The sequence below is a fragment of the Hevea brasiliensis genome, chromosome 14, assembly GCF_030052815.1.
Source record: "Hevea brasiliensis isolate MT/VB/25A 57/8 chromosome 14, ASM3005281v1, whole genome shotgun sequence".
Lineage (NCBI taxonomy): Eukaryota > Viridiplantae > Streptophyta > Magnoliopsida > Malpighiales > Euphorbiaceae > Hevea > Hevea brasiliensis.
This window is the reverse complement of record NC_079506.1, coordinates 5570091-5595914: the sequence shown is the minus strand read 5'-3', so window position 1 is coordinate 5595914 and position 25824 is coordinate 5570091. Positions and strand designations below refer to the sequence as shown.

The following is a 25824-nucleotide window of genomic DNA, read 5'->3' as shown; positions in this document are numbered from 1 at the left end:
TTGGTTATTAAGTGGAAGTCCGAGCTGAGTTCTTCGCTGGCACAGGTTGAATTAAGAGAGCTGTATAGGGGATCAGCTCCCATATATATATATTGTTTGACATTATCGGGTGTGTGAGTGCTCCAAATTACCTTTTTGCTGTTATGATGTGAAAATATTGCTGATGTTGCATTTCACTCTACAGGGTGCATTAGTTTTAGATAGTTATAGAGATTATGGTTAAAATTGATATTTTACTCTCTAAGTCGAACGCTCACTCCTGTTCAATATTTTCTAGGCCACAGGAGGATATTTTTGAGATTAACCTGTTTTTCTCCCTCGCAGGTCGATTATTAATGTTTGTATTAAATCTTAGAATTTCCGCATGTGCTAGAAATATTTATTGATTTGGGTCTGTAATATAAATTGTTATTTTAGACCTGTAAACTTAATATTTTATGCATGTTTGATGGATTGGATGAGGGAGCTGAGCTCCCATTTATTTTTATGAAATTTGAGTATGTGGAGGGTGAGCTAAGCTCCCTAATTGATTATTTATTGTGTTTACAGGTCGGGTGAGTCAAAAACTCCCCGTTGAAAGGTCCATTTTATGACCGGACTCTGTCCGATTGATTTCTTGAAATTTGGCCCAAATGGACCTTAGAGTTGGGTTAATGAATAGTTAGGCTTACTACGGGCCTCGGAGGCTTTAGGCTGGCCCAGGTCCTAGTGCCGGTCCGGCCCATAGGGCCCATAGGTTGGGTCGTGACATTTTAAAATCTATTTAATATATTTAATAAGTATTTTTTTTTATTATAGATTATATTAAGCATGTTATAAATACATTCTAGATTAAAATATAAATATAAATATAAATTTAATAATTTATTTTTAATTAATTCATATTAATTGCACAATTAATACTCTTAAATAGTCAATCTTTTTTTTTCTTGTTTTCCTTTTTATATCTTCCTCTCGTTTTTATTATTTTAAAAGTCTAAACATAATAGTTTAAAATTAATATTCAAGGAGTATAGTCTTTCACATAAATATATGTAAAAATGTGATTATACTTTTTATTACCTTATGGTTAAAAACAATAAACTAACTAAATTGACTAATAAATTAAAAAAAAAAAAAATATATATATATATATATATATATATATATATATATATATATATATATATATATATGTTCATGCGCATATATATTAACAAATTATAATTAATATATATTTATACTAAATAGGTACATGTAAAATATATTTTTTTTTATGTAAAAATGATATTAATCATCTAATATAGTATGCAGCAATATTAAATATAAAAAAAGAAAAATCAATTTATATATAAATATCATTAAATTTATAAGAATATCTGTTTCATTTAATATTGTCAATAATAACAAAATTTTAGTTATCACATTCACATACAACTATCCTCGTAAGAATAACATATAAAAATTTAAAAACTTGCAAATATATTTTGCCCGTAAAAGAAGAAAAGACAAAGAATGTAGTGAAGAAAAGGAAAAAAAAAAATTATATTATAAGTCAAAGTCAATCAATCTTGATTCTCGTTGCACCAAAATAGATATGTAAATGTAAAAACTATCGGTTACTAATATTTAAAAAAAAGTTATAAATTTACAATAAATAAAAAGTTTATCAATGAATAGAATTGGAATTTTGTATTTAGCATATAAATACAAATTTTTTTATTTAATTAAATAGTTAATTTTTAATAATTATAATAAAATATATAAATTTTAATGAATTTGTAATACTTATAGAATTAAGATTATAGAATTATAAGATTTTTAGTATAAGTACAATTACTATTAATATAATAAATTTTATATTAATTATAGTAATATTAAATATTAAAATTATTTAGTGATGATTAAGTCGTCACCTAAAATTATTAGTGAAAAATTTATATTGTTTAGTTTCTTATTGTTTAAAGTATTAACTATGTATAACTTTGTCATTGAAAATGATTAGCAACGAAATTGAATAGAATATTTTTCCATTGCTTAATGTATTAACAACGAATATACTGTTGTTAAAAATAATTTGCAATGAATTTTCATCACTATTTATCTTATTAACGATAAATATACACGATTATCATTATAAATATATATTTTTATTATTTATAAATAATATAAATTATGAAGGATTATTCACAATGCATAACAACTTTTTTTCTACATGTGTTGGTCCAACTAAATAATTAAAACTCAAATTTCATGTCAAAAAACGTAACGAAAAATGAAATTTTGCAGGAAACAGGCAAACTTTAATGCCACCTCTTAACACATACTAGACCCGATCATATATATTGTGAAGACCCGATTAAATAATTTGAAGCTTAGCATGAAATAGGCAAATATATGATAAACAAAGGGACAATATGAATGTGCATAATAGAGAGGTCTAAAATTAATTCTGATTCCATATTAAAAAGTCAAACGCTACATAATTTCAAAATTTAGATATGAAGATTAGAAGGTCTAAAATGTTATTGAGTTTTAATCTCTATAATTTATATTGAGAAATTCTTGTTAAAATTCTATAAACTATAGATTTAAAAAATGAAAATATGAGATTTATATATTTAATAAGTGAATCTATCATATAACTTATGTCTTGTATTATTATATGTCTTATATTATGATAAATTAGATTTAAATTAAAAAAAAATCGAATATTTAATCTCTAACTGGTTTGGAGAAAAGAAAAATTTAATGCGAACATGTTGATTTGTTAGTGCTGGGCATTCACATATGCCAGGCCCATGCTCTTTTTTTTTTTATTTTTTTTCCTTTCAATGCTTAATTCCTTGTGAAGCAAAGAAAGTACGTTTCTTTAACAATGTAAGAGGCCTATTTCACTGCCAAAGCCTAAACATTCCTATTCAAGGATTATTGCATCTTTATTTCTTTATATTGCTTTCAATAATGAACAAAGACAAAAGTGTAAAATACTTGCATCCTGGCAAAGGGAAAGGTGTCCATTATTTTGTAGGTTTTTTCTGCTTTAATCTTCTTCTTTATATTTCCTTAAATGATAAACAAAGGATAAAGCGTAAAAGATTGGTTCTTGCAATAATAAATACTTTACATCCTGCCAAAGGGAAAGGAATCAGCAAGTGTATATCATTTGATGACTTAGTTTTACGCAAGGCATAGATTTCAAATGTGATGCTCAAGCATTTCTTATCCAAATGATAAACTAAGGATAAAGCGTAAAAGATTGGTTCTTGCAATAATAAATACTTTACATCCTGCCAAAGGGAAAGGAATCAGCAAGTGTATATCATTTGATGACTTAGTTTTACGCAAGGCATAGATTTCAAATGTGATGCTCAAGCATTTCTTATCCAAATGATAAACAAAGGATAAAGCGTAAAAGATTGGTTCTTGCAATAATAAATACTTTACATCCTGCCAAAGGGAAAGGAATCAGCAAGTGTATATCATTTGATGACTTAGTTTTACGCAAGGCATAGATTTCAAATGTGATGCTCAAGCATTTCTTATCCAAATGATAAACTAAGGATAAAGCGTAAAAGATTGGTTCTTGCAATAATAAATACTTTACATCCTGCCAAAGGGAAAGGAATCAGCAAGTGTATATCATTTGATGACTTAGTTTTACGCAAGGCATAGATTTCAAATGTGATGCTCAAGCATTTCTTATCCAAATGATAAACAAAGGATAAAGCGTAAAAGATTGGTTCTTGCAATAATAAATACTTTACATCCTGCCAAAGGGAAAGGAATCAGCAAGTGTATATCATTTGATGACTTAGTTTTACGCAAGGCATAGATTTCTAATGTAATTCACAAGCATTAATATCCAAAGCTCTTATAAATATTTTGCCATTCCTCCCCATGTCTTCACGGCATTCGCCTCTTCTGTAATCCTAGTCCAGATTGAATTTTTTTTTCAGAATATATCAATTTTTAGTTTCGAATTAAATCAAATTTATATACCAAAGCCCATGCCTAATTCTTTATTAAGCAAAGAATGTCAATTTCACTGCTAAAGCCCAAACATTCATATTAAAGGATTTGCACATTTAATTACTTATATTTGTTTAAGAAAGTAGTGTTCGAGGGGAAAGAGCCAGAGAGTTCAAAAGTGAAAGAAATCGGAGAGCAGATTATAAAGAAATGTGTTGGAGTTCCCCTTGCAATAAAGACAATTGCAGGTCTTTTATACTTTAGAGATCTAGAAAGAGAATGGTTGCCTTTTTTAGAGATCTAGAAAGAGAATCAGCCCTGAAAATTTAACGAGGAAAATCTCCTGTGTGTACTCCACTTGCAACAAAAGCCTGGAAACGGAGATGGTCTGGAATTTAGGATTCCCTATTTCCATTCAACCGCATAAATCAATAATAGGAAATTGTATGAAATTGATGTGGCTTCCATTTTCCAAACGCCAATGTATTGGTTCAGCTAATTAAAACCTGTGCCAAAAGGTTTACTCTAATTGGATTCCCCATGAGCAAACTAAGAAGCCTCTTCCCTTTAGAAAGCCAAGGAGGTTACCTAAACTTATATTCAGGGATTGGCCTCTTTCTTTATTTGCTTTTTCTAAATTATATTGTTTTGGTTGATAAAATAAAGAATAATGTGTAAAAGATTGTTCTTTGGCATAATTGATACCTTTCACCATGACAGAGGGAAAGGTATATATCCATCAAAATTGTAAATTGCTTTATGCCTATCCCATTCTTCATCTAATTGGTTTAGGTTTGCCGGAAGATTCAGTTGTACAAAGTACAATTCAAATATTTGCTTCTAGATTTCCATAACTTGGCAGAGTAGATTTAGAATATTCCCGATATTTTTATGAACATAGAATGATCAGGCTTAAGTGCATGAGAATTAAGGAATGCGCAGCTCAAAAGTACAGGTAGCCCCCCTGATTACTTTCTTTACGCATGGCATATTGGTATAGACATCACCTTCAAGGCAATAACAGTGCGTGAGGTTCTTATAAATATTGAGCATTGCTTTGCCACCATCCTTTCACAGCCTCAAAAACACCAAACAAAAATTCCCAAAATGGCTGAAGGAGTTCTCTTTGATATTGCTGGGGAGATCATTAGGAAGTTGGGTTCTCGAGCCCTTGACGAGATTGGATTGTGGTGGTGTGTCAAAGATGAGCTTAGGAAACTTGAGGCCACAGTTTCTAGTATCCATAATGTGCTTCTGGATGCTGAGGAGCAGCAAATATATAACCGTCAAGTGAAAGGCTGGCTTGGGAGGCTACAAGAAGTTTTTTATGATGCTGATGACTTGCTAGATGACATCGCCACTGAAGCTCTGCGGCGCCAAGTGATGACTGGAAATAGACTGACAAAGGAGGTAAGCCTTTTCTTCTCGTCTTCGAATCGGCTTGTTTATGGTTTTAAGATGGGCCATAAAATTAAGGCTCTTAGGGAGAGACTAGCTGATATTGAAGCTGATAAACAATTTCCATTAGAGGTTCGAACCTGGGAGAGAGGTTATACAACTATGGTCAGGGCTCAAACTTATTTAGCATTTGAAGTTGTGATAGGGAGAGAGGGTGACAAAGTTGTGATAGGGAGAGAGGGTGACAAAAACGCAATTATAGAAGTTCTATTGGCTTCCAACAGTAAAGAGAATGTTTCAGTTCTCTCAATTGTTGGAATTGGGGGATTAGGGAAGTCCACACTTGCTCAACTCATCTTCAATGATGAGCGTATTAAGAATTATTTTGAGTTAAGAATATGGGTGTGTGTTTCAGATATTTTTGATGTGAAAATGATTGTTAGAAAAATCTTGGAGTCCGCAACAGGTACTAAGTCAGAAGATCTTGAGCTAGAGGCATTGAAATCTCAACTAGGAAATATTATGTATTCTAAAAGGTATCTATTAGTGTTGGATGATGTGTGGAATGAAAATAGTGAGAGATGGGATAATCTAAAGAAATTATTAGAGGGTGGTTCTAGTGGAAGTAAGATATTAGTAACTACTCGCTCTGAAAGAGTAGCACGGATATGTAGCACACTGAAACCATATGTGATGGGATGTTTATCTCCAGATGAATCTTTGTCTTTGTTCCTTCATGCAGCACTAACGGGACAAAAACTAAAAGATTCAAAGACAAATAAAATTGCTGAGGGGATTGTGAAGAAATGTTTTGGAGTTCCCCTTGCAATAAAGACAATTGCAAGTGTTTTATATTTTAAAGATCCAGAAAGAGAATGGTTGCCTTTTTTAGAAAATGATCTTTCAAAAATAGCTCAAAATGAAAATGACATTTTAAGCATACTTAAATTGAGCTATGATCATCTCTCATCACATTTGAAGCATTGTTTTGCATATTGTGCATTATTTCCCAAAGCTTACGTGATTGATGTGAAAAAATTGATTCATCTTTGGGTTGCACAAGGGTTCATTGAGTCATCAAGTTCAAGTCTATGCATTGAAGATATAGGGCTCCAGTATTTTAAGGAGTTGTGGTGGAGGTCATTTTTTCAGGAAGTAGAGTGGGATGAAATTGGCAATGTAAAAAGTTGCAAAATGCATGATTTGATGCATGACCTTGCAACTTCAGTTGCTGGGAAGAGCATTTGCATAATATATTCTGAAGTGGATAAAAGTGTCCGTCATGTTTCATTCGACTTTCATTCATACTCATCCCACCAAATTCCTGTTGAATTAAGTATTGCAAGAAAATTGAGGACATTTCTTTTGCCACGGCCAAAGGATTTTGATGAAGTAAAAGCACATGAGTTGTCAATTGCTGAAGTTATTGTTTCAAACTTTAGAGAGTTGCGGGTGTGTGATATGAGTGGTGCAAAAATTGAAAACGTGTCCAATTCCATAAATAGGCTAAAACATCTAAGATATCTTGATGTTTCTAACAATTTTGGAATTAGGACACTTCCAGATTCTATTTTGGAACTGCAGAATTTGCAAGTGCTAAAGGTCTCCTCTTGTTATCGTCTAAAGGAACTGCCTAAAGATATTAAAAAACTGATTAATCTCAGGCATCTGTATTGCGATGATTGTTGGTCCTTGACCCATATGCCACGTGGGCTTGGGCAATTGACTTCACTTCGAACGTTGACATGGTTTGTAGTGGCAGAAGACAATTCAGCGGCAAAGAATGTTGGAGGATTAAATGAATTGAATAGCCTCAACAATTTGAGAGAAAGTCTTGAAATTAGAAAATTGGGATATGTGAAAAATGGGATAATAAATCATAATATAAAAGAGAAGTCGCTTCTTCAATCATTGTCTTTATGTTCGGATCGATATTATGATGATGCAAATGTTGATAATGAGGAAATGGCGTTCCAAAATCTCCAACCACATCCTAATCTTAAACGTTTAGTAATGGAAGGGTACAGAGGCACGAGGTTTCCAAGTTGGGTTTCTTCCCTCACGAATCTTGTCAATATTAAGTTAAAGAAATGCAGATGTCAGCATCTCCCACCATTGGATCAAATCCCTTCTCTTCAAAACCTAGAGATTTGGGAATTAAATGATTTAGAATACATAGAAATTGAGGGACAAGCAAGTACATTCTTTCCTTCCCTAAAGTATCTCCAGCTCCTGTTTTGTTCTAAGCTGAAAGGATGGCGGAAGAAGAGAGATGATGACGATAGAGACGATTCAACAACCATATCAATATCAGAGCTACTCCAATTTCCTTGTCTTTCTCAATTCACTTGTGTTGATTGCCCTAATTTGAGTTGGATCCCTCAGTTTCCATCTATTGGTGAACTTTTACAATTGCGGGGAGTAAGCGAGCAACTTGTGAAGCAAATATTCACAATATCAACTTCTTCCTCAATCGTTCCTCCTCTCTCTAAATTGAAGCAGCTCATTATTTGGGGCATTGAGGATCTCGAATTTCTACCTCCAGATGGACTGCAGAATCTCACTTCTCTTCAACGATTACTGATTGTGGGCTGCCCAAGATTAACATCTATGCCTCAAGAGATGCGTTCCCTCCCCTCTTTACAAGAATTGAAAATTGATGATTGTCCCCTGTTGAGCAAAAGATGTGCAAATAAAAAGGGTGAGGATTGGCCTTTTATTTCTCACATCCCAAATATTCAAGTTGATCACAAGAGAGTTCAGTGGAAGGGCCGCTATCTACCAGAGGACGAAGAGAAATCTTCTACCACAGCTGTAAGTTGTGCTTTTATCTTCAATTGGCAAATTCTATTTAATTTTTTTTTTATCCGAAATTTTACACTCTGATTCTTTACGCACAGGAATATGAAATTACAAGTTATGAAGATTAGTTGCTGCCAGATGATTCATGCAAAGGTATTTCTTCGTCTTGAAAAACGTGTATGTAGTTCTAGAGAGGAACTTCTAACTCATTAATTCTGTGTGCAGTGGACAGTGGTAAAAACAAAGTTTACGGACTCTACTTAATTCCGACTTCAAAAACAAGCAATACAATTAAAAGATGTAAGGACCAATTTCACTTGTCGACATTTCTGAAAATTCTAATTGATAAATTGGTATCTGGCATTAATGCTAAGGACACTTGGTAGTTTGTTTCTTGATTCGATCATCTGTTTATATATATAAAGGAACGCTGGTAATAGAACAATACCAGATATGAGAAGCTCCGGAGCTGCAATTACATCCTCGCTTCCATTCCAAATATGTTAGAAGTAGAAAATATTTAGTGGTACGTCATATTTCTTGGTGTTCTGTTTCTTGCCCTTCACATAATTTTTCTATACATGAATAAGGTAAACAATAAACTGATTTCATGGCATTTCATTATTATTTGAATTTTAGATTCTCTGCAGAGGGCTGGATATGAACTCTCTCTAGGAGTGTTTTGTTGCATGACCTTGCAACTTTTGTTGCTGGGATAGGCATTGGCAGTAGGTTCCCAAGTCGGCTTTCTTCCCTCACAAATCTTCAACAGTTCACGATTTTGGGAATAGAGTCTCTGCCTCAAGTGTTGTTGTTCCCTCACCTCTTTATGAGAATTTGAAATTAAAGATGGTCCTTTGTTCAAAGGAAGATGTGGAAATAAAAAGGATGAGGATTGGCCTTTCGTTTCTCACAGCCGAAATTTACAGTTGAAGGTAAAAGAATTCAATGTGACGGCTTTTCTCTTCAATTAGCAAAATCTATTTAATTTGTTTTTTAACTGAAATTCACACTCTGATTCTTTATGCACAGAATGAAATTATGAGTTACGAAGATAAAATGACTAATAATCTAGCCACTCTATTCCATTGGAAATCAGCAATACTAACACTGACTCGGTAAATTTTTTTTTTTTGTTCATTATTTTATTTCAATCAACCAATTAATTTTGGAGAGTAGTCCATTTCCTTTTATTTTTAGCAATTGAAAATTTATTTGCTTTATGATAAAATTTTCAGGAAATTTCTGTTTTCTTGACAAGTGACATGATAATGGATAAGAAACCAAAACAAGATGTCTTGGAAGCTATTATTTTGATTGGCTTGACATAATTCGCATTTGAAGATCAACATCCAGAGGAGAATTTTCTACACATCGGATTACAACTGTGGAGCCTGTTACCAGAAGATTGCAAAGGTATTCCTCCTTGAAAACATGTAGAAGTTCTAGAGAGAAACTTCAAACTAATTGATTCTGTGTGCATTGAGCATCAGTATAAACATAATGTAAGCACTCTACTTCAATTTGCATCTTCAAAAACAAGCAGTACGGTAAGTTGCAAGTACCCATGTCACTTGTCAACATTTATTGATATCTAGCACAAGTGAAAGTAGTTTCTTAATTTGATCATCTATATCTATATTTTCTCCATTTTCTTTAAAGTGGAAGGAATGTTGGTTATAGAGCAAAACAGGATATGACGAGCTTAGGTGCTGCCATTACAACCTCGCTGCTATTCCAAATACGTCAGAAGTAGAAATACTTGGTGTTAAAGCCATATTTCTTGGTTTCCTTTTTCTTGTCCTTTTCAACGCTTTCCTATAAATGAATAAGTTTTGAACAGTAAACTAATCTTCACACCATTTCATTATCATTTGATTTTTAGAATTTGGGGTATAAATTCTCTGCAGAGGGCCAGATATGAATTCTCTCTACGAGTGTTTTGGTGTTTTTTCCTAGAATCAGTTTTCTTGAGATGAATGACATCTCACCTTCCTTAAGGATTGATGTAAGGACTGCTATCTACTAGCCGACCAAAAGTCTCCTACAGCTTTTGTAAGTTGGTTATTCTTCTCTTAAATTTTGCAAACTATTAATTTTTATCTCCACGTATATGAGAAAATTAAAGAAAGAAATTTACTGTCTAATTCTATGTGTACAGGGCATTGAATGATGAGATATAAAGTATCAGCTGCCCAACAATTTTGCCACTCTGTTTTTTCTGAAATGAGTAGTACATTATACTAAGTCAGTATCTTTTTGTCATATTCTTTTCAATTAACCAATCAACTATGCAGAGCATCCATTTTCTTTTCTTTTTTTTTTTCTAATAATTGAGAATTTATTTTCTTAAGGATAAATATTGTTGGAAATTGCTGTGTTCTTGACAAATGACATGATAATCATTATGAATTCTGAATGATTTTGATTGGCCCTTCACTTTCTCCATACATACAGTGTTTACCTCCCTGAACTGAAATTCTAACAAATTGGAAAGTGGTGAACAAATGCAAATGCCAGGTCACTCTTTTATCTATCTCAATCTTTTTGTTATGTAATTCTACCTTCATTTTCTTTTCGTAGATATGAAGGATTAATTTTGATTCCACCTGCAGAAGTTATTGGAGCACTATTTAGAAACCAAAACAAGATGTCTTGGCAGCAATTGATTGCAACCCTTATATTTCTTTTGATATGCAAACATCTCTAATAAATTGGTAGTACGTCATGTTCTTTAATTTTATGTTTCTTTCGTTTTCCTTCATGTGTGATCCTTCCACACACAATAGCGACTTAAATTTCTCATACAAGAACAATTAATTTGATTTCCAGGATCTTCATTTCTAGACTCTAGAGACAATCTCAACTCCCTTGAAAATTGAGAAAGCAGTGGTTTTGCGTGGAGTTTTGCTGTTGAATGATGAAGGCGGCTAGACTCTGGAGCAATGAAACCATATGTTGTTTTCCAACATTATTGAACGTTTTTGCACATTGTGAGACACTCATAACAAAAAAGTTGGGCATCTTATGATCCTACCTTCAAATTTAACAGAGTTTAGAAGATACATTTTGAAGTTTGTAATTGAGAGAAGCTAATATGACAGCCCATTCTCTTGCTAGGGCAGTCACATTACACGCTGGTCAGTCAATTTGAAGAAAACCCTTGAGCTTCGTATGTAATGTTCTTCTCTCGAATGTTCTCTTCCAAGTTTTTTTACTTCAACATTTTGGAGTTTTTTAACTTAACATTTTGGATCCTAGGTTGGGTGTAAGGGGTAGGTCTATTGACCTGGATTTAGCTGGATCTAATTTGTTAAGTTTTTCTTGATTTTATTAATAAAATTATAATTTCAAAAAAAAATATGTTTGTAATGGAGAGAAATGTGTCTCCAATTCATTTGGTTTTATTTTGATATTGTTGTTTTTGTATGTAATTTTAATTTATGGCTTTTGAGTTTGATGAGTTAACTCATTATTATACTTTTTATCATCTTCTTTTCTTAATTCTTCTATTTCATATTTTATTCAAATTTAACTGATACTTATGCTTTATGCAATAATATGAAGGAAGCTATTGGAAATTTGGAATATTGATAATAATGGTTTAACATGGCGCTTCTGCATGTCTTGTTAAGTTTTTTGCACCGATTAATTAATAGAAAAGACCAAATTAAATATAACATATGATTTTAAGCAATTAGCTTAAACAAAACAGATCAACATGCCATTACCTGATTAAAATCTGTCTTACATTTAACATTTGACGATCTCCCACAATTGCTTACTTGTGTCTTATCCAAATACTCTTTCCTCTAATTTCCACCAACCACATTAAAATGAATGTCCATTCGCTCTAGTTCTTAACAGAGTCGCGTGCTAGTAATCCCGAGAAAACTTTGCCATCTCAGCCTACAAGCCAAAGTTTTAGCAACTTCAGAATCAAGTTTGATCAAAGCATTTATGCACTCAACAGCAAAGATGTGAATGATAGCAAGTGCACATTCATTCTTATGTTTTCTCAATATGTCTAAAGATTAAACAACCATAATCTCTTTGTATTCAAACCAATTTGTCAGCAGTATGAAACATGTAGATTTGAGGTCCTCTGAACCTAAGATAGCCAAAGTAATTGCAAGAATTCTTGATATTTCTTTGAATGAATCTTTAGTTACACTTGGTGATATTTACACAGCTGTATCTTCCTTCTTCACTGTTCCAGCCATATTCACACCTGACAAATTCTAGTTATTCAGCTACAACTGTTCAACGGAATTACAATTCCTTAACAGCATCAGTTTGCCTCTAACAGCCACTGCTCCTATATGTGACAAATATGTTTGAGGTCCAGTGATTATAACCAACTTAGTTGCTCAATATAACTCAGATGCCATAATGAATCAATACAGTTCATGATTATAATCAGAGAATGATGTCCAATTATAAAATAAGCTAAGAGACATTAAAAATATAATATCCAAAACAGCTAATGTTTGCAATGCCAATTAAATGAATGTTCAAGAAAAAAGGACATCATACCTCAATTGCATTCTTCAAATGGTCAAGGTCCTTGTCTAGATCATTGATAGCCTGATTATATGCCTGCATTGGCGAAGACTGGCTAGTCGAATGAATCTACAGAACTATATCAAATAGATTAAAACCCCAAAATCGTCAGAAAGAAACTTCCATATTTGCCATATTCTTAGTTTGCCAACTTTTAAACCAAAGTTGATAAGAACTTCGCGTACATTATACAAGCCACTTATCTCCATGAATTTGCAATGTCTGACAACAATTAGACCACTATCTAGTGTATGCTCATTTATATGCCAAATACAAGAGATTTTCTTCAATAGACACCTGTGCAAAAGTAGACGCAAAAAATAGATGGAATTCAACAGTTACCAGCTTCTAAATAAATTTTTAATTAAGGTAACCAAAGAGATCCCCATTTACAAAATTGAATCAGTTACAAAGGTACATATTCATTTTCCATTAGAATGTAACGACACAATCACATCAAAATCAAGTGGTTGCGATGGTATGAAAATCAATTGTACCGAAATGAGAACCCAATATCACAACGAAGAATGTTGCCCATGTTGCCGCCCTCTCTCTACAATAAACGACGCCGCATTTATGATCTTCGTGTCTCTCTCGTACGAAACCCTAAAAAGGAAAAATATAAGAGGAGAAAGGAAAGCCGAAACTGGTGAGTTTTAGAGAGAGGGAGTTTTGGAGAGAGATCAGAGTGGGAGAGAGAATGTAAAGTTACTTTTTAGTACCCTCTGGAACAACGAATCGCTCGTAGCGGTCTGGGGCATTCATGGCTTCTTTCGTCGAAGCTCGGTGTGTTCTCTGCACAGAGAAGCTGAAACAGAATCTCTGCCTGACCGCTCCTGTTCTTATATGGTTGGCGAGATGTTAAACGGTGTCGTTCAATGTGGCTCAAACTCGCGCCAAAGTCCGGTTCCGGCCAGGCAGCGGCCCGTGAGCCGGACTATGTGGGCCGGTTTAAAACGGTTTATTTTAAATTTTAATTTTGATTCATTTGAAATTGAGATGATTTAACAATTAATTTTTTTTTTAAATAAAAAATTTAAAAGTTTCACTTTATCTTTTTTATTATTATTTATATTTATTAATTTAACACAATTACTAACAGAAAAAAAATTAGTATTAAGTTGATAGTATTAAAGAAAATTATCTAAATAATAAATAACACTTTAATTTGCAATGAAAAACTTTTTATATAATTTTTCATTATTGAATTGTTGCCTACAAAATGCATAAACAAAATGGAAGGGTATGTATACAAGAAATATTAAACTTTTTCTCTGCCTATAAAATCTATAGAGAAAATGAATGGATATGCACATAAGTGACATTTAGCTCTTTATTTATTTATTTATTTTTTACTATTGACTTGTTATTTTAATTATTAATTAAAAAAATAGAAAGTCACATATTAATTTATGGTAATAATAAAATTAATGAATTTTATTTTATATAATTATTAATAATAAAAAAATAATGAAGTATGAAAATATGATGCATTAAAAGTTTAAAGTGTTCACTTGGCTTTATCATGACTAAGAATACAGATACTTTAAGGTCAAATGTCCACCTAAAATTATTTTCCCTACTAATTTTGGGACTTCAAAGCCTACAAAAATTTGCCATTCAAAGTGTTGGACTTCACAAGAGCTACTCCAATTTCCTTGTCTTTCCCAGTTTCATTGTCATGATTGCCCTAATTTGAGTTGGATCCCTCAGCTTCCATCTCTCGATGAAGAATTAGAATTGTTTTATGTAAATGCGCGACTTGTGCAACAATACTCACAACATCAATCTCTTCTCCTTCTTCGTCAATCGTTCCTCCTCTGTCTAATTTGAAGAATCTCTTCATTAACACCGTTGAGGAACTTGAATCTCTACCGCTAGATGGTCTGCAGAATCTCCCTTCTCTTCAGCAATCACAGATTTTTTATTAACCAAAATTAACGTCTTTGCCTCAACAGATGCGTTCTTTCACCTCTTTACAACTGAAAATTGTTGGTTGTTCCCTGTTAAACGAAAAATGTGCAAATAAAAAAGGTGAAAATTGGCATTTCATTTCTCACATCCCGAATATTGAAGTTGATTGGAGAAGAGTTCAATGGGAGGGCCGCTATCTACTACAGGACCAAGAAGAATCTTCTACCTCTTGAGTAAGTTGGTGCTTTTTTCTTCAATTGTCAAATTCTATGTTTTTTTTTTCTGTCAGAAATTTTATACTATGATTCTTTACGCTTAGGAAATCAAATGACAAGTTATGAAGATTAGACATAGCGTATGCACTCTACTTCAAATCCCTCTTCAACAACAAGCAATACAATTAAGTAGTAAGTACCAATTTCATTTGTGTACATTTCTGAAAATTCTAATTAATAAATTGATATCTGGCAATAATGCTAAGGAAACCTGAAAGGCAGTTTCATTTCTAGATATTATAATGGATATGAATTCTGAATAATTTTGACTGGTCTTTCACTTTCTGTATACATACACTGGCTCATCAAAAATGAAGGATCATAGGGTTACAGTTGTTTACATCACCATTAACAACAAGTGCAAAGGGTACTCGGAATGCATTGGCAGGTCATTCTTTTATCTATCTTACGTAATTCCGCCTTCATTTTCTATTCATGGATATAAAGGATTATTTTTTATTCCTTCTGCAGAAGTTAATAGAGAACTATTCAGAAACCAAAACAAGATTGAATTATTTTTATAAAAAGATTCATATAAAGGTACTTCTTGGAAAACGTTTATAAGTTCTAGAGCAAAACTTTCAACTCATTGACTGCATCTTGAAATTTTTGATACCAAATTTGTTTGAGCTGGCAACAGGTCTCAGCAATTCTTTGAGAGTGAGAACGAAGGGGACGGAGATTTTTTCCTCTGCTGATTTGAGTGCTGAAGGAGAGTTCTAATGGTGTTGGGTGCTGCAAGGTGACTCAAGACATTTTAGTATTTACTAGAAAGGTATTTCTTTTTATTTTCTCCAATTTTTTAGGATCTAAATTGTGGATTGAAATGTAAGAAATATTGTGTATGATCTCTTGATATAGTGGATTATTTTTCAGAGACTGGCCCGTGGTTTTTCCCTCTACATAAGAGGGTTTTCCACGTAAATTTGGTGTTCTTGTGGTTGATTTCATTTTCTTGTGATTTTTTTTTCTGATAAGCAATAAAAAATTGTTAGAAAAAACCATAAAAAGCCTGGCAGGGAGGAAGAAGAATAATCCCAACAACCAAAGGTTACAACAGAAAGTAGCATAACAAAACAGGACAATCCAAAATCAAAATAAAGCAAACATCCTGATATGATTCCTCTAAAGCACCAAGCAGAATTTCATTTGCATCGTTTCTAAAACACCCCTCTCCAAGTTGAGAATAAAATCCTCAAGGATCATAGGTGCTATATATTCATTCTAATATGTGATTTTTTAAAATATTTTCTGAACTTTTTTGCAATAAAATAGGCCTTTAGCAAGGGATTCACAGATTTGTCACTAAATCGGTTGCTATAATACAAATTAGCGATGGATCCGTGCCAATTAGTGGGCAAAACTTTTTAGCAACGTAAGTATTCCATCACTATTCCATAACTAACTAAAAAAATGACTTTCAGCGATAGCATTTAATACATCGCTAAAAAACCGTCGCAAAAGTATTAGCTACCGTCCATACATATTCGTCACCAATTCATTGTTAACAATATTATTAGTGACGAAATTTTAATCCGTCACAAAATCCATTAGTAAAATGTTTTCATCTTTAAAACGTCAGTGTTATGTGTTAAAGCTATTCAAACACACAGAATTTAAAACTTCATTTTCATGAAATTCTTATAAAAATTTTGAAATATTATATTTTCTCTTGTTAAAAATAATTTATCCTCAAATTTTTAAAACTCAGCTCATTGGGTATTTATACTTAATCCCTTGCTTTTAACAATTTTCTTTTTTCTTAAAACTCAGAACCTCTATTATCTCATTCCAAGTGTTAGAAACGACAGCTTTGCTAGCAGACTGAGAGCGGTGACTGTATTTATTCTCCCAAGAATCATACATCCTTAAAACACTCCTAAGCTACTGCTGTTTTATTGGTCCCTGCTCCTACTCATCTCCGGGGACTTTCTCAAGGAGTTGATTCTTTGCAACTATTAATCCCTTCATGTGTTTGTTGTTTTATCCCTATACGTTCTCTCTCTCTGTCAATTTTGAAATGGGACCTTCAATTGTCAAGAAAATGGAGTCTATTTCTAGCCTGGCTCCTTGGGAGTGCTACTGGGTTTGTTGGGTGTTCATGGAGCTTCCTGGAAGGCAACAATTGTTTATAATTTAACTAAACCTTAATTTTAAATTAGTTAGAGTCCTCTAGAGAAAACCTAACAATTGTATATAATTAAAAAAAAAAAAAAAGAAAGCTGAGGAAAATGTGGCTTCAATAAACATTAGTGATTTTGGATTTTTTTTTTAAACAATTGGCTATGATTGGAACTCGAACTCGGAACTTCACAAGATGACTCCAGTACGACTGCTAAAGCTCATTAGTTGTCTTGTTAGGGTTTTAGCATCAATTAGTTAATATAAGTACTATAGTCTTTTACAAGAAAGTTGGAGGTAAATGGATAATTTCTTGTAATTATGGAATATATAGCTAGTGAATTAATCCATTGGTTCATGTATAAACATAGGTAAGGTTGGCTGGCAAAATTGAAACTTGATATATTAAAATCTAAAATTTAAGATTTCATTAATATATTAAAGGAAGTTAATTACATTTCAATATTTATTAAATGATGAAAGATAAAACCATTCAACTAATAATTAAATAATATAATCAGCAAACTTTAATTCAATGATTCTAGAGTCATCTTTAGCATTTGATGCCTCAAATTTGAGTTCCGTTGAAGCCAATTGTACCAAAAAAAAATATTTAAATGATATAAAAACATTGACAAATTAAAACTAACCACTTGATAAAGAAATCATGCCTCATTTGATCAAGAAAAACACAAATAAGCCGAGTGACTTAATTATTTGTATAAAAAGAATGCAATTTGGTATTCTTTGAACTCAAGTTGGGAGAATGCTTCACCCATCACAACTGACTTGACTCTAGAGAGAGAGGTTCAGCTTTAACCGACTTGAAGAGGTCGATTATCAGAAGAACAATTTTGGAGCTCAGGAGTGAAATATATATTCAAGGAAAACATATTCATTGATTTCATTAACAATATCAGTACCTCACAAAGCAAAATCTGTTAAATCTCTTGCAGCCACATAAATTATTTTCTTCTTCTTTAAAGGCTTTTTTTTGGTTCCCATTAGATGAATTCCATATTTCCATTCTACCACATAAATCAATAATAGGAAATTGAATTGTTAACTCAGTATTAGAATTCCATATTTCCATTCAACCACTTTTAATTTATGGCTTTTGAGTTGGATGAGTTAACTCATTATTATACTTTTTATCATCTTCTCCTCTTAATTTTTCTAATTTCATATTTTACTCAAATTTAACCGATACTTATGCTTTATGCAATAATACAAGGGAAGCTATTGGAATTAGGAGTGTGCAAAAAGTCAGTTCGATTCTGAATCAAATCGTATTGAAAACTAAATTTCGATAAAAATTAAAATCGAATCAAACTAAATTATAAAAATAACTGAATCAAAACAAACCAAAATAATTCAATATATTTGGAACATAAGTAAACAATGCCCAATACCCAGCATTCAAAAGTGCAAAGCTTCAGCATGCAAGAACAGTAACAATACCCAAATGCAATACCCAAACATACAAACAAGATTACCAGAAATCAGTAACCATAAGCAAAAAAATTTCAGTTAATTTTATCAAATTGATATCTCCAATAGGGATTACAAATTATACAATCATAAAGTAACAATTGAACCCAAGAAATTTCAACAACTAAACACCAAAAAATATACACAAAATGACCAAATCCACAATGAAATAAAGAGTATTTACAGTTACTGACCCATCGATTGCTAGGAATGGAGTCGCTAGTCTTCGGCAAACAAAAACCACCACAGATTCAACATGCATCTAAGACAACACGCAAGCGTTCTGCCACAACCAGACATTAAGCATCGAGGGATGGAGACCCATGACCTGAAGTAAACCACCACAGCCAGAGATCTAGAGAAGGAATCGAGTTTGGAACAATGAGGGATGGGGACCCATGATATACCGGAGTGCACTGGGAAGGGACGTGAGATTCGAGACAAGAGGTAAGTGTCGAGAGGGAGAAGGATTCAAGAGAAGGGATGGAGAGAAGGCCAAAGGGACGAGTGATGAGTCGCACTGAGAGGAAGAGAAAGGAGCGCTGAGGAAGAACGAAGAAGCGTCTAGTTCACGTTTTTTTTGTCAATAGTCTAGGTCACGTTTTGAGAAAGAAGAAAGGTGGGGGATTCACTGGTCTAATTTAGCCATTTATGTACATATTAACATAATGCTTTATGCAATACATGAAAAATTTATAATTTTTATTTTTTAGTTTAATTTTTAATTACATTTTAAATAAAATAACTTATTATTATTAAATTAATTTTTAATTAAAATTTATTTATTTCATTTAATTTAAATAAATTTTTATTTATTATAATAATAAATTTTTAATTAATTTGTAGTACAAATAATTAAAATATTTATTTAATTAAATATATATTAATAGTAATTTCTATAATTATTTTATTAAAATATAATAAAATTACTTTATTCAAAAAATAATCTAAATTTCATACACTTTTTATATTTTATTTCATAATTTATCTGAATTAATTTTTTTAGATTACAAAAAATATATTAGATTAATAAAAAAAATAATATTATTTAAAAAATTACATAAATATAATTTTTTATTATTAATAAAATAAAAAAATATATTAAATTATTAATAATAAATTAAATAATTTAATTTTAGTAATAATAAAAATATATAACATTATTATTAAATAAAAAAATATTTTATTATATTTTTTTAAAAATATTATACTTTAAAATTTTTATAAAGTGTAAATTTTTTTATTAATTTTCTATTTTTTTATAAAATAATTCTTTTAAAAAATATTTTCATTTTACATAAACTTATGATATAAGATAAATATAGTTCATAAAAATCAAAATTTTAATTTTTTATTAATATAATAAATATTAAAAATACATATTATTTGTTAAAAGACATATTTCATAATTTTAATATTGTAACTTTATTTTTTTGAATCATCTTTATTTATAGTTAAATCTTCGATATAATCAGATTTGCACTCTATTTTTAAAATTCTACTTCTATATAAAAATATAGTTGAGAAATAATTTATACATAAAAATTTAGATATTTAATTAAAATTTAAAAATATTTCTATTGAAAATTAATAATAATAAAATATAGATAATCAAAATATTAGTTATAATTGTATTCCATGCATAATATAATGAAATAAAATATTAAAAAGTTTAAGAAATATTAGATACAAAAAATTAGAAAAAAAGTAATTAAATATAATTAAATAAGTAAATTTTGATAATGATAACCAATAACTTTTAAAAGAAATAAAAAATAAAGAGTAAATCAAAAAAGGATTTGAGAACAGTTAAGTGAAATGAAAATATTTACTGAAAGGATAGTGATTGATATGCATTAAATATCTCCTACGATATATTATATACGGACAAATAAATGAAAAATACTTAAATAAAAGATTAATTTTATAATTAAATATTATTTAATTGAAAAACTGTAATAAAAGCATTTAAATTCAATTTTTATAATAGTCAAATATTTCTCATTTATTTGGCCATTTCAACTCAATAGTCATAAATTAGCTATAATGATAATAATAATAATAATAATAAGTATTAATTAATCTTAGAAAAGTGAAATGAAAAGAATATTAAATTATTAATATAAAAATTAATACATAATAATTATAAATAAGTCAAATATCTATATTTTATTTTTATAATTTTTTTTATAGACTATACTTTTTGTCTCTTAAATTTTTTAACAAAGATTTCATAAAAAAATAATATAAAATATAATAAAATAATAAAAATATTTATTAAAAATATGAAATAATTTAATATTAATTAAATTATATGACAATTGATTACGAGATCGCAAATTAATGACTGTCACTGACCTTTTATTATTATTATTATTATTATTATTATTATTGTTGTTGTTGTTGTTGTTGTTGTTAAATTATTTTTAATTTTAAACCATTATTATTATTAATAATAATGATGATGGGTGACATGTGATAAATAATATTTTTGCATAAATAAATTTATAAAAAAAATAATATAAATAATTTTTAAATATTACATTTAATCACAAAATATTTTAATTTTTAAAAATCAAAATTTAAAGAAAATAATTATTTAAATAATAAATATTAAAGTAGAATTGTAAATAATATTGATAGTTAAAAGAGAAATAAAAAAGAATTAAATAATTATTATTATTATTATAAAAGAATATAAAAGAGAATTATTAATAGAAAGTGATACGTGATAAACTTTTCTAAGAAAGTGCCGCATGACATTTTATTGGGAATATCTGCTTGTTTTATATATATAGATAGATATAGAGATTAGTCAGTTTAGTTTTTTTTTTATAAAAAAAGCTGAATTGAACAAAAAATCGAAATTAATTAAAATTTAAAATTGAACTAAACCGAATGGATCGAAAAGCTGAACTGATTAAACTAAATTTAACATGGTGCTTTTGCATGTCTTGTTAAGTTTTTTATATCAATTAATCTATATAATATATAAATATATGAAGCAGGAAAACATTGGAATCGGCTAAAATTGTAACAACACAAAAAAAAAATTTTAATAAATACATAAAAATAATTTTGGACCTAATTGTAAACCCCTAAAAAGTTGAGAGACTAATAATGTAATTAAAAGATAAAAAAAAAATCCCAGAAATTGAAAAACACAGCAAGCCCCTCCCTCCCGTCTCTCTCCCTCTCCCTCTCCGTTCACTGCGTCTCCGGTCGACCCAGTGACGAGCGACGGTCGACAGAGGTCCGGCAAGCTCCCAGCGGTCCCCAGCGGCACTGGCAACCCCCTGGATAGCGAACGGCGGCGAGAGGAGGAGCCCAACGCGCGTGGCAGCCGCTTCCTTCCAGGCGTGATTCTGACGGTTCCCAGTGGCATTTCGGCCAAGTGAGGGTGGCGCTCGACTCCTGGGACCACGGCCTTCCCATCCCGACCGGAGGTGCTCCATTTCGTGGAGGTTTCCGGCGAGTCTCGAAGAGAGAGAAAGAGGAGAGAGAAAGTGATGGCAGTGGCTTTCCGGCCACTTTTTCGGCGATCCGATCGTCGAATCGGAAATCCGAGGCCACCGATGGACTCAGGACGACAAGATCTTCGAGATAGGACCAGTCCCGCTCTGATCAGACACCATTTGCAAAAGACGACAATTGAACGGTCCAGATCGCTGATGAGATTTTCGAACTTTTTCGATTTTCAAAATTTAAAAATAATTTTATAATAATTATTAACATAATTTGAACTTAATTTAGGTGCAATCGGATCGATGATAGCTCACTGGCGCTGAGACCACGTTTTCAGTCAGATCCGGCTGCCGGTCTCAGAACGTGATCGATATTACAGTCAATCCTAGTATTTTCAGACGTTCTGGATGCGTCTCAGGTGTCAGAATTGGCATAGGTAAACCGGAACTCCAAGTTGCTCATTTTCGGCTAATACCGCTTTAGAATAAAATTCATAAAATATTCGTGGATGATTAGAAAATTATAATTCATTTTGCAATAGTCTTATAATATTATTAAGGATTGCGGGGCAAAATTTAGAATTTTTAGAGTTCGTTTAGGTAGTTTTTGCAAGAAGGCTAGTTATAGGGACTAAAACGTAATTTTTCAAGTTTATGACTATTGTCTGATTTAGAGGGCCCAAGAGGGCCATGTGATGTTGATGAGATGTGATTGTGGAAATTGAGAATTTAGAAGTGTTATTTGAATCTTTGTGCAGATTGGGTAGGTCCTAGGTATAGGGAAAACTCTGCCAGATTTTCGGCATGAATTAGGTTGTTTGTTGTCTCTTTAGAGTTTTATATTGACTTAGTACTAATAAATTTATAATATAATTATTAGGTGATCGAGGACAGCTATTTTCCTGCATCCAGCAGCCACAATAGTCATCGGTGTACTGTGAATAAAATATTAATTTTAATTGTAATTTCGATATTATTATATGTTCCAGCATGCCCATGCATCACTTATAAATATGTATTTATGTAGTTAAATACTAGGCACGTTTTATGTTGCATTCATAATTATTAAAGTGCCATAGATATTATTGTAGTAATTTGGAGCAGTGTGCGTGAGTTGGCGTGCGTGTGGTATGGTGTTGGCTATGGACAGGACGGGTAGACACAATTTGAGATCTTCGCTCGGACCCTGTCCTTCGAGGTAGACACGGCTTGAGTTTTTCGCTGGGACCCTGATTTAGTTTATTAAGCGAAAGTCCGGCCTGAGTTCTTCGCTAGTACAGGTTGGATTAAGAGAGCTGTATAGGAGATCAACTCTCATATATGTATTGTTTGACATTATCAGGTGTGTGAGTGCTCCAAATTGCCTTTTTGATGTGATTTGTATGAAATTTATGATGATGTTGCATTTCACTCTACATGGTGCATTAGCTTTAGATAGCTATAGAGATTATGGTTAAAATTGATATTTTACTCTTTGAGTCGAACGCTCACTCCTGTTCACCATATTCTTCCAGGCTACAGGAGAAGGCCTTTTTTAGAATAACCTATTCCTTTCCTCGCAGGTTATGAAAATAAAAATTTCTTAACTGTATTATAATTATCTAAATTTGTAATTTAGAACTCCGCATGTACTAGTAGTAGTATTAATCCTGTCAGAGACTGCATGCATTTAAGTTTTTGTATTAACAAATGAAAATTTTTTATGAGTTTTAAATAGTTTGTAAATGATGTAACAGGGTTGAGCTGGGCTCCCCTAATTTTAGTTTCTGATAATTACTGGATTAAGTTGGCCCGAAATAAAATTATAACAGTTTAATTTAAATTATTTTATATGCATATTGGGCCTAAATTGTGGGCCTAGTCATAGGTTGAAAAATAGTTAGGCTTACTACGGGCCTCGGGGGCTTTAGGCTGGCCCAGGTCCTAGTGCCGGTCAGGCCCATAAGTTGGGTCGTGACAAAAATACCCCTAACAATTTAATATTATTGCAATGAATGATCAAATTTAATTGTTTATTATAATTTTTTATTAATATTTTTCAACAATTCTAATTCTAATACAATTATAATTCGAAATTATAATAAATATATATATAATTATAATTAAAAAATTGTGAGTATTCAAATTCTATTTACAACAGGCATATAACTAAACATATAAAATATTAAACTCTAATTTACCATATGTCATTTTCTTTTTACTAACAAATGATTGTTTTATAAATTAGCATTTTAACAAACTCTAATTAAAAATTGTTAATTATTATAAAAGTTATTTGATTATTCATAATGATTATTATTTTATTTATATGTTATTTAATATTAATTATTCATAATAATTATTATTATATTTGTTTGCTCAAATTGATTTGCAATTAAAAATTATATTAAAAAATTATAATTTGATAACTATAATTATAGTTATAATTATAATATAATTATAATTTTAAATTTTAAATATTTAGAATTTAATCACACATTGGTGATAAAAAAAATTAAATAAGTTATGCACACATTAAAAAATTAAATTAGCATAGAATTATTGTAATGATAGCATTTTTATTTCAGTTTCAAAATTCCTCTAAACTGAGATTACATTGTCATTATTAATATATTTATTTATTTATTACATATTAATAATTAAATTTAATTATAACAGATAACTTTTCATAAAAATATAATCTAATTAAAAAATAATAAATTTTAATTTAATAGATATTTTATAATTTTTAATTTAATTAAAATTTTTATTTATAAAATTAATTAAATTAACATTATTATTATTATTATTATTATTATTATTATTATTATTATTTTAAATAATGAAATTTAACATTTATTATTTATATGTAAATTATAAAGAGGAATAATTGAAAATTTGTAGAGATAAAATGATCATTGTTATTATTATTATAAGATGGAGTTTGTAGATAAAAAATTATTTTCTATTTGTATTATAAAATTTTATAAAATTTAATATTTTAAAATACTATAATTTTAAAAAATTTTATATTTAATGGGCTATTTTTTTTAATTAAGTGATATTAATTGAATACAATATATTAAAATTATTAAAAATCATATATAAATAAAATTAAATTACAAATACTAATAACATGGATAGCACGTTAAATAAAAAAATAATTAATAGAAAAGACCAAATTAAATATAGCATGTGATTTTAAGCAATGAACTTCAACAACGCATGCCATTACTTGATGAACATCTGTCATACATTTAACATTTGACGATCTCCTACAATTGATTGCTTGTGTCTCATCTAAATACTCTTTCCTCTAATTTCCATCAACCACATTAAAAAGAATGTCCATTCCCTCTAGTTCTTAACAGAGTCGCGTGCTAGTAATCCCGAGAAAACTTTGCCATCTCAGCCCACAACTCAAAGTTTTAGTAACTTCAGAATCAAGTTTGATCAAAGCATTTATGCACTCAGCAGCAAAGATCTGAATGGTCGCAAATGCATTTTCATTCTTCTGTTTTCTCAATATGTCTAAAGATTAAACAACCATAATCTCTTTGCATTCAAACCTGTTAGCATAATTATAACAATTAGCATAATTATAGCAATTAGCATGATTATAGGAGATTTGTGTAACATAATTATAACAATTATTATTCTTGTCCAAATTAGCTCATATTCTTATGTATAAATAGATGTAATATTTTTGTAAATAAAACACAGATAAATATACAGACAAATACACAATCCTTTTCTTCATTACTTGTATTCTTTCTTCTAACATGGTATCAGAGCCGTAAAGTTTTTATTTCTAGTTTCTGGGGTCTCTCTTCTCTCTCTATAACCTGTTCTGGTTCATTCTTTCA

General features: G+C 30.6%; 1 protein-coding gene, 1 long non-coding RNA gene and 1 pseudogene across 2 annotated transcripts; 2 read left to right on the top strand and 1 right to left on the bottom strand.

Annotated features, from left to right (window-relative positions):
- Nucleotides 1-5058: 5058 nt before the first annotated feature.
- LOC131173332 (putative disease resistance protein RGA4) lies at nucleotides 5059-10230 on the top strand. Its single transcript, XM_058135529.1, has 3 exons — nucleotides 5059-5514; nucleotides 5563-8141; nucleotides 10200-10230. The coding sequence occupies exons 1-3, from the start codon at nucleotides 5059-5061 to the stop codon at nucleotides 10228-10230; spliced, it is 3066 nt and encodes a 1021-aa protein (XP_057991512.1).
- Nucleotides 10231-12027: 1797 nt separating this feature from the next.
- Nucleotides 12028-13479, bottom strand: LOC110672436 (DNA-directed RNA polymerases II, IV and V subunit 11-like; annotated as a pseudogene).
- A 1259-nt stretch (nucleotides 13480-14738) lies between these two features.
- LOC131173333 (uncharacterized) lies at nucleotides 14739-15828 on the top strand. Its single transcript, XR_009143585.1, has 4 exons — nucleotides 14739-14861; nucleotides 14948-15291; nucleotides 15375-15443; nucleotides 15544-15828. It is a non-coding gene; the product is annotated as an uncharacterized LOC131173333 (long non-coding RNA).
- The last annotated feature ends 9996 nt before the right edge of the window (nucleotides 15829-25824 follow it).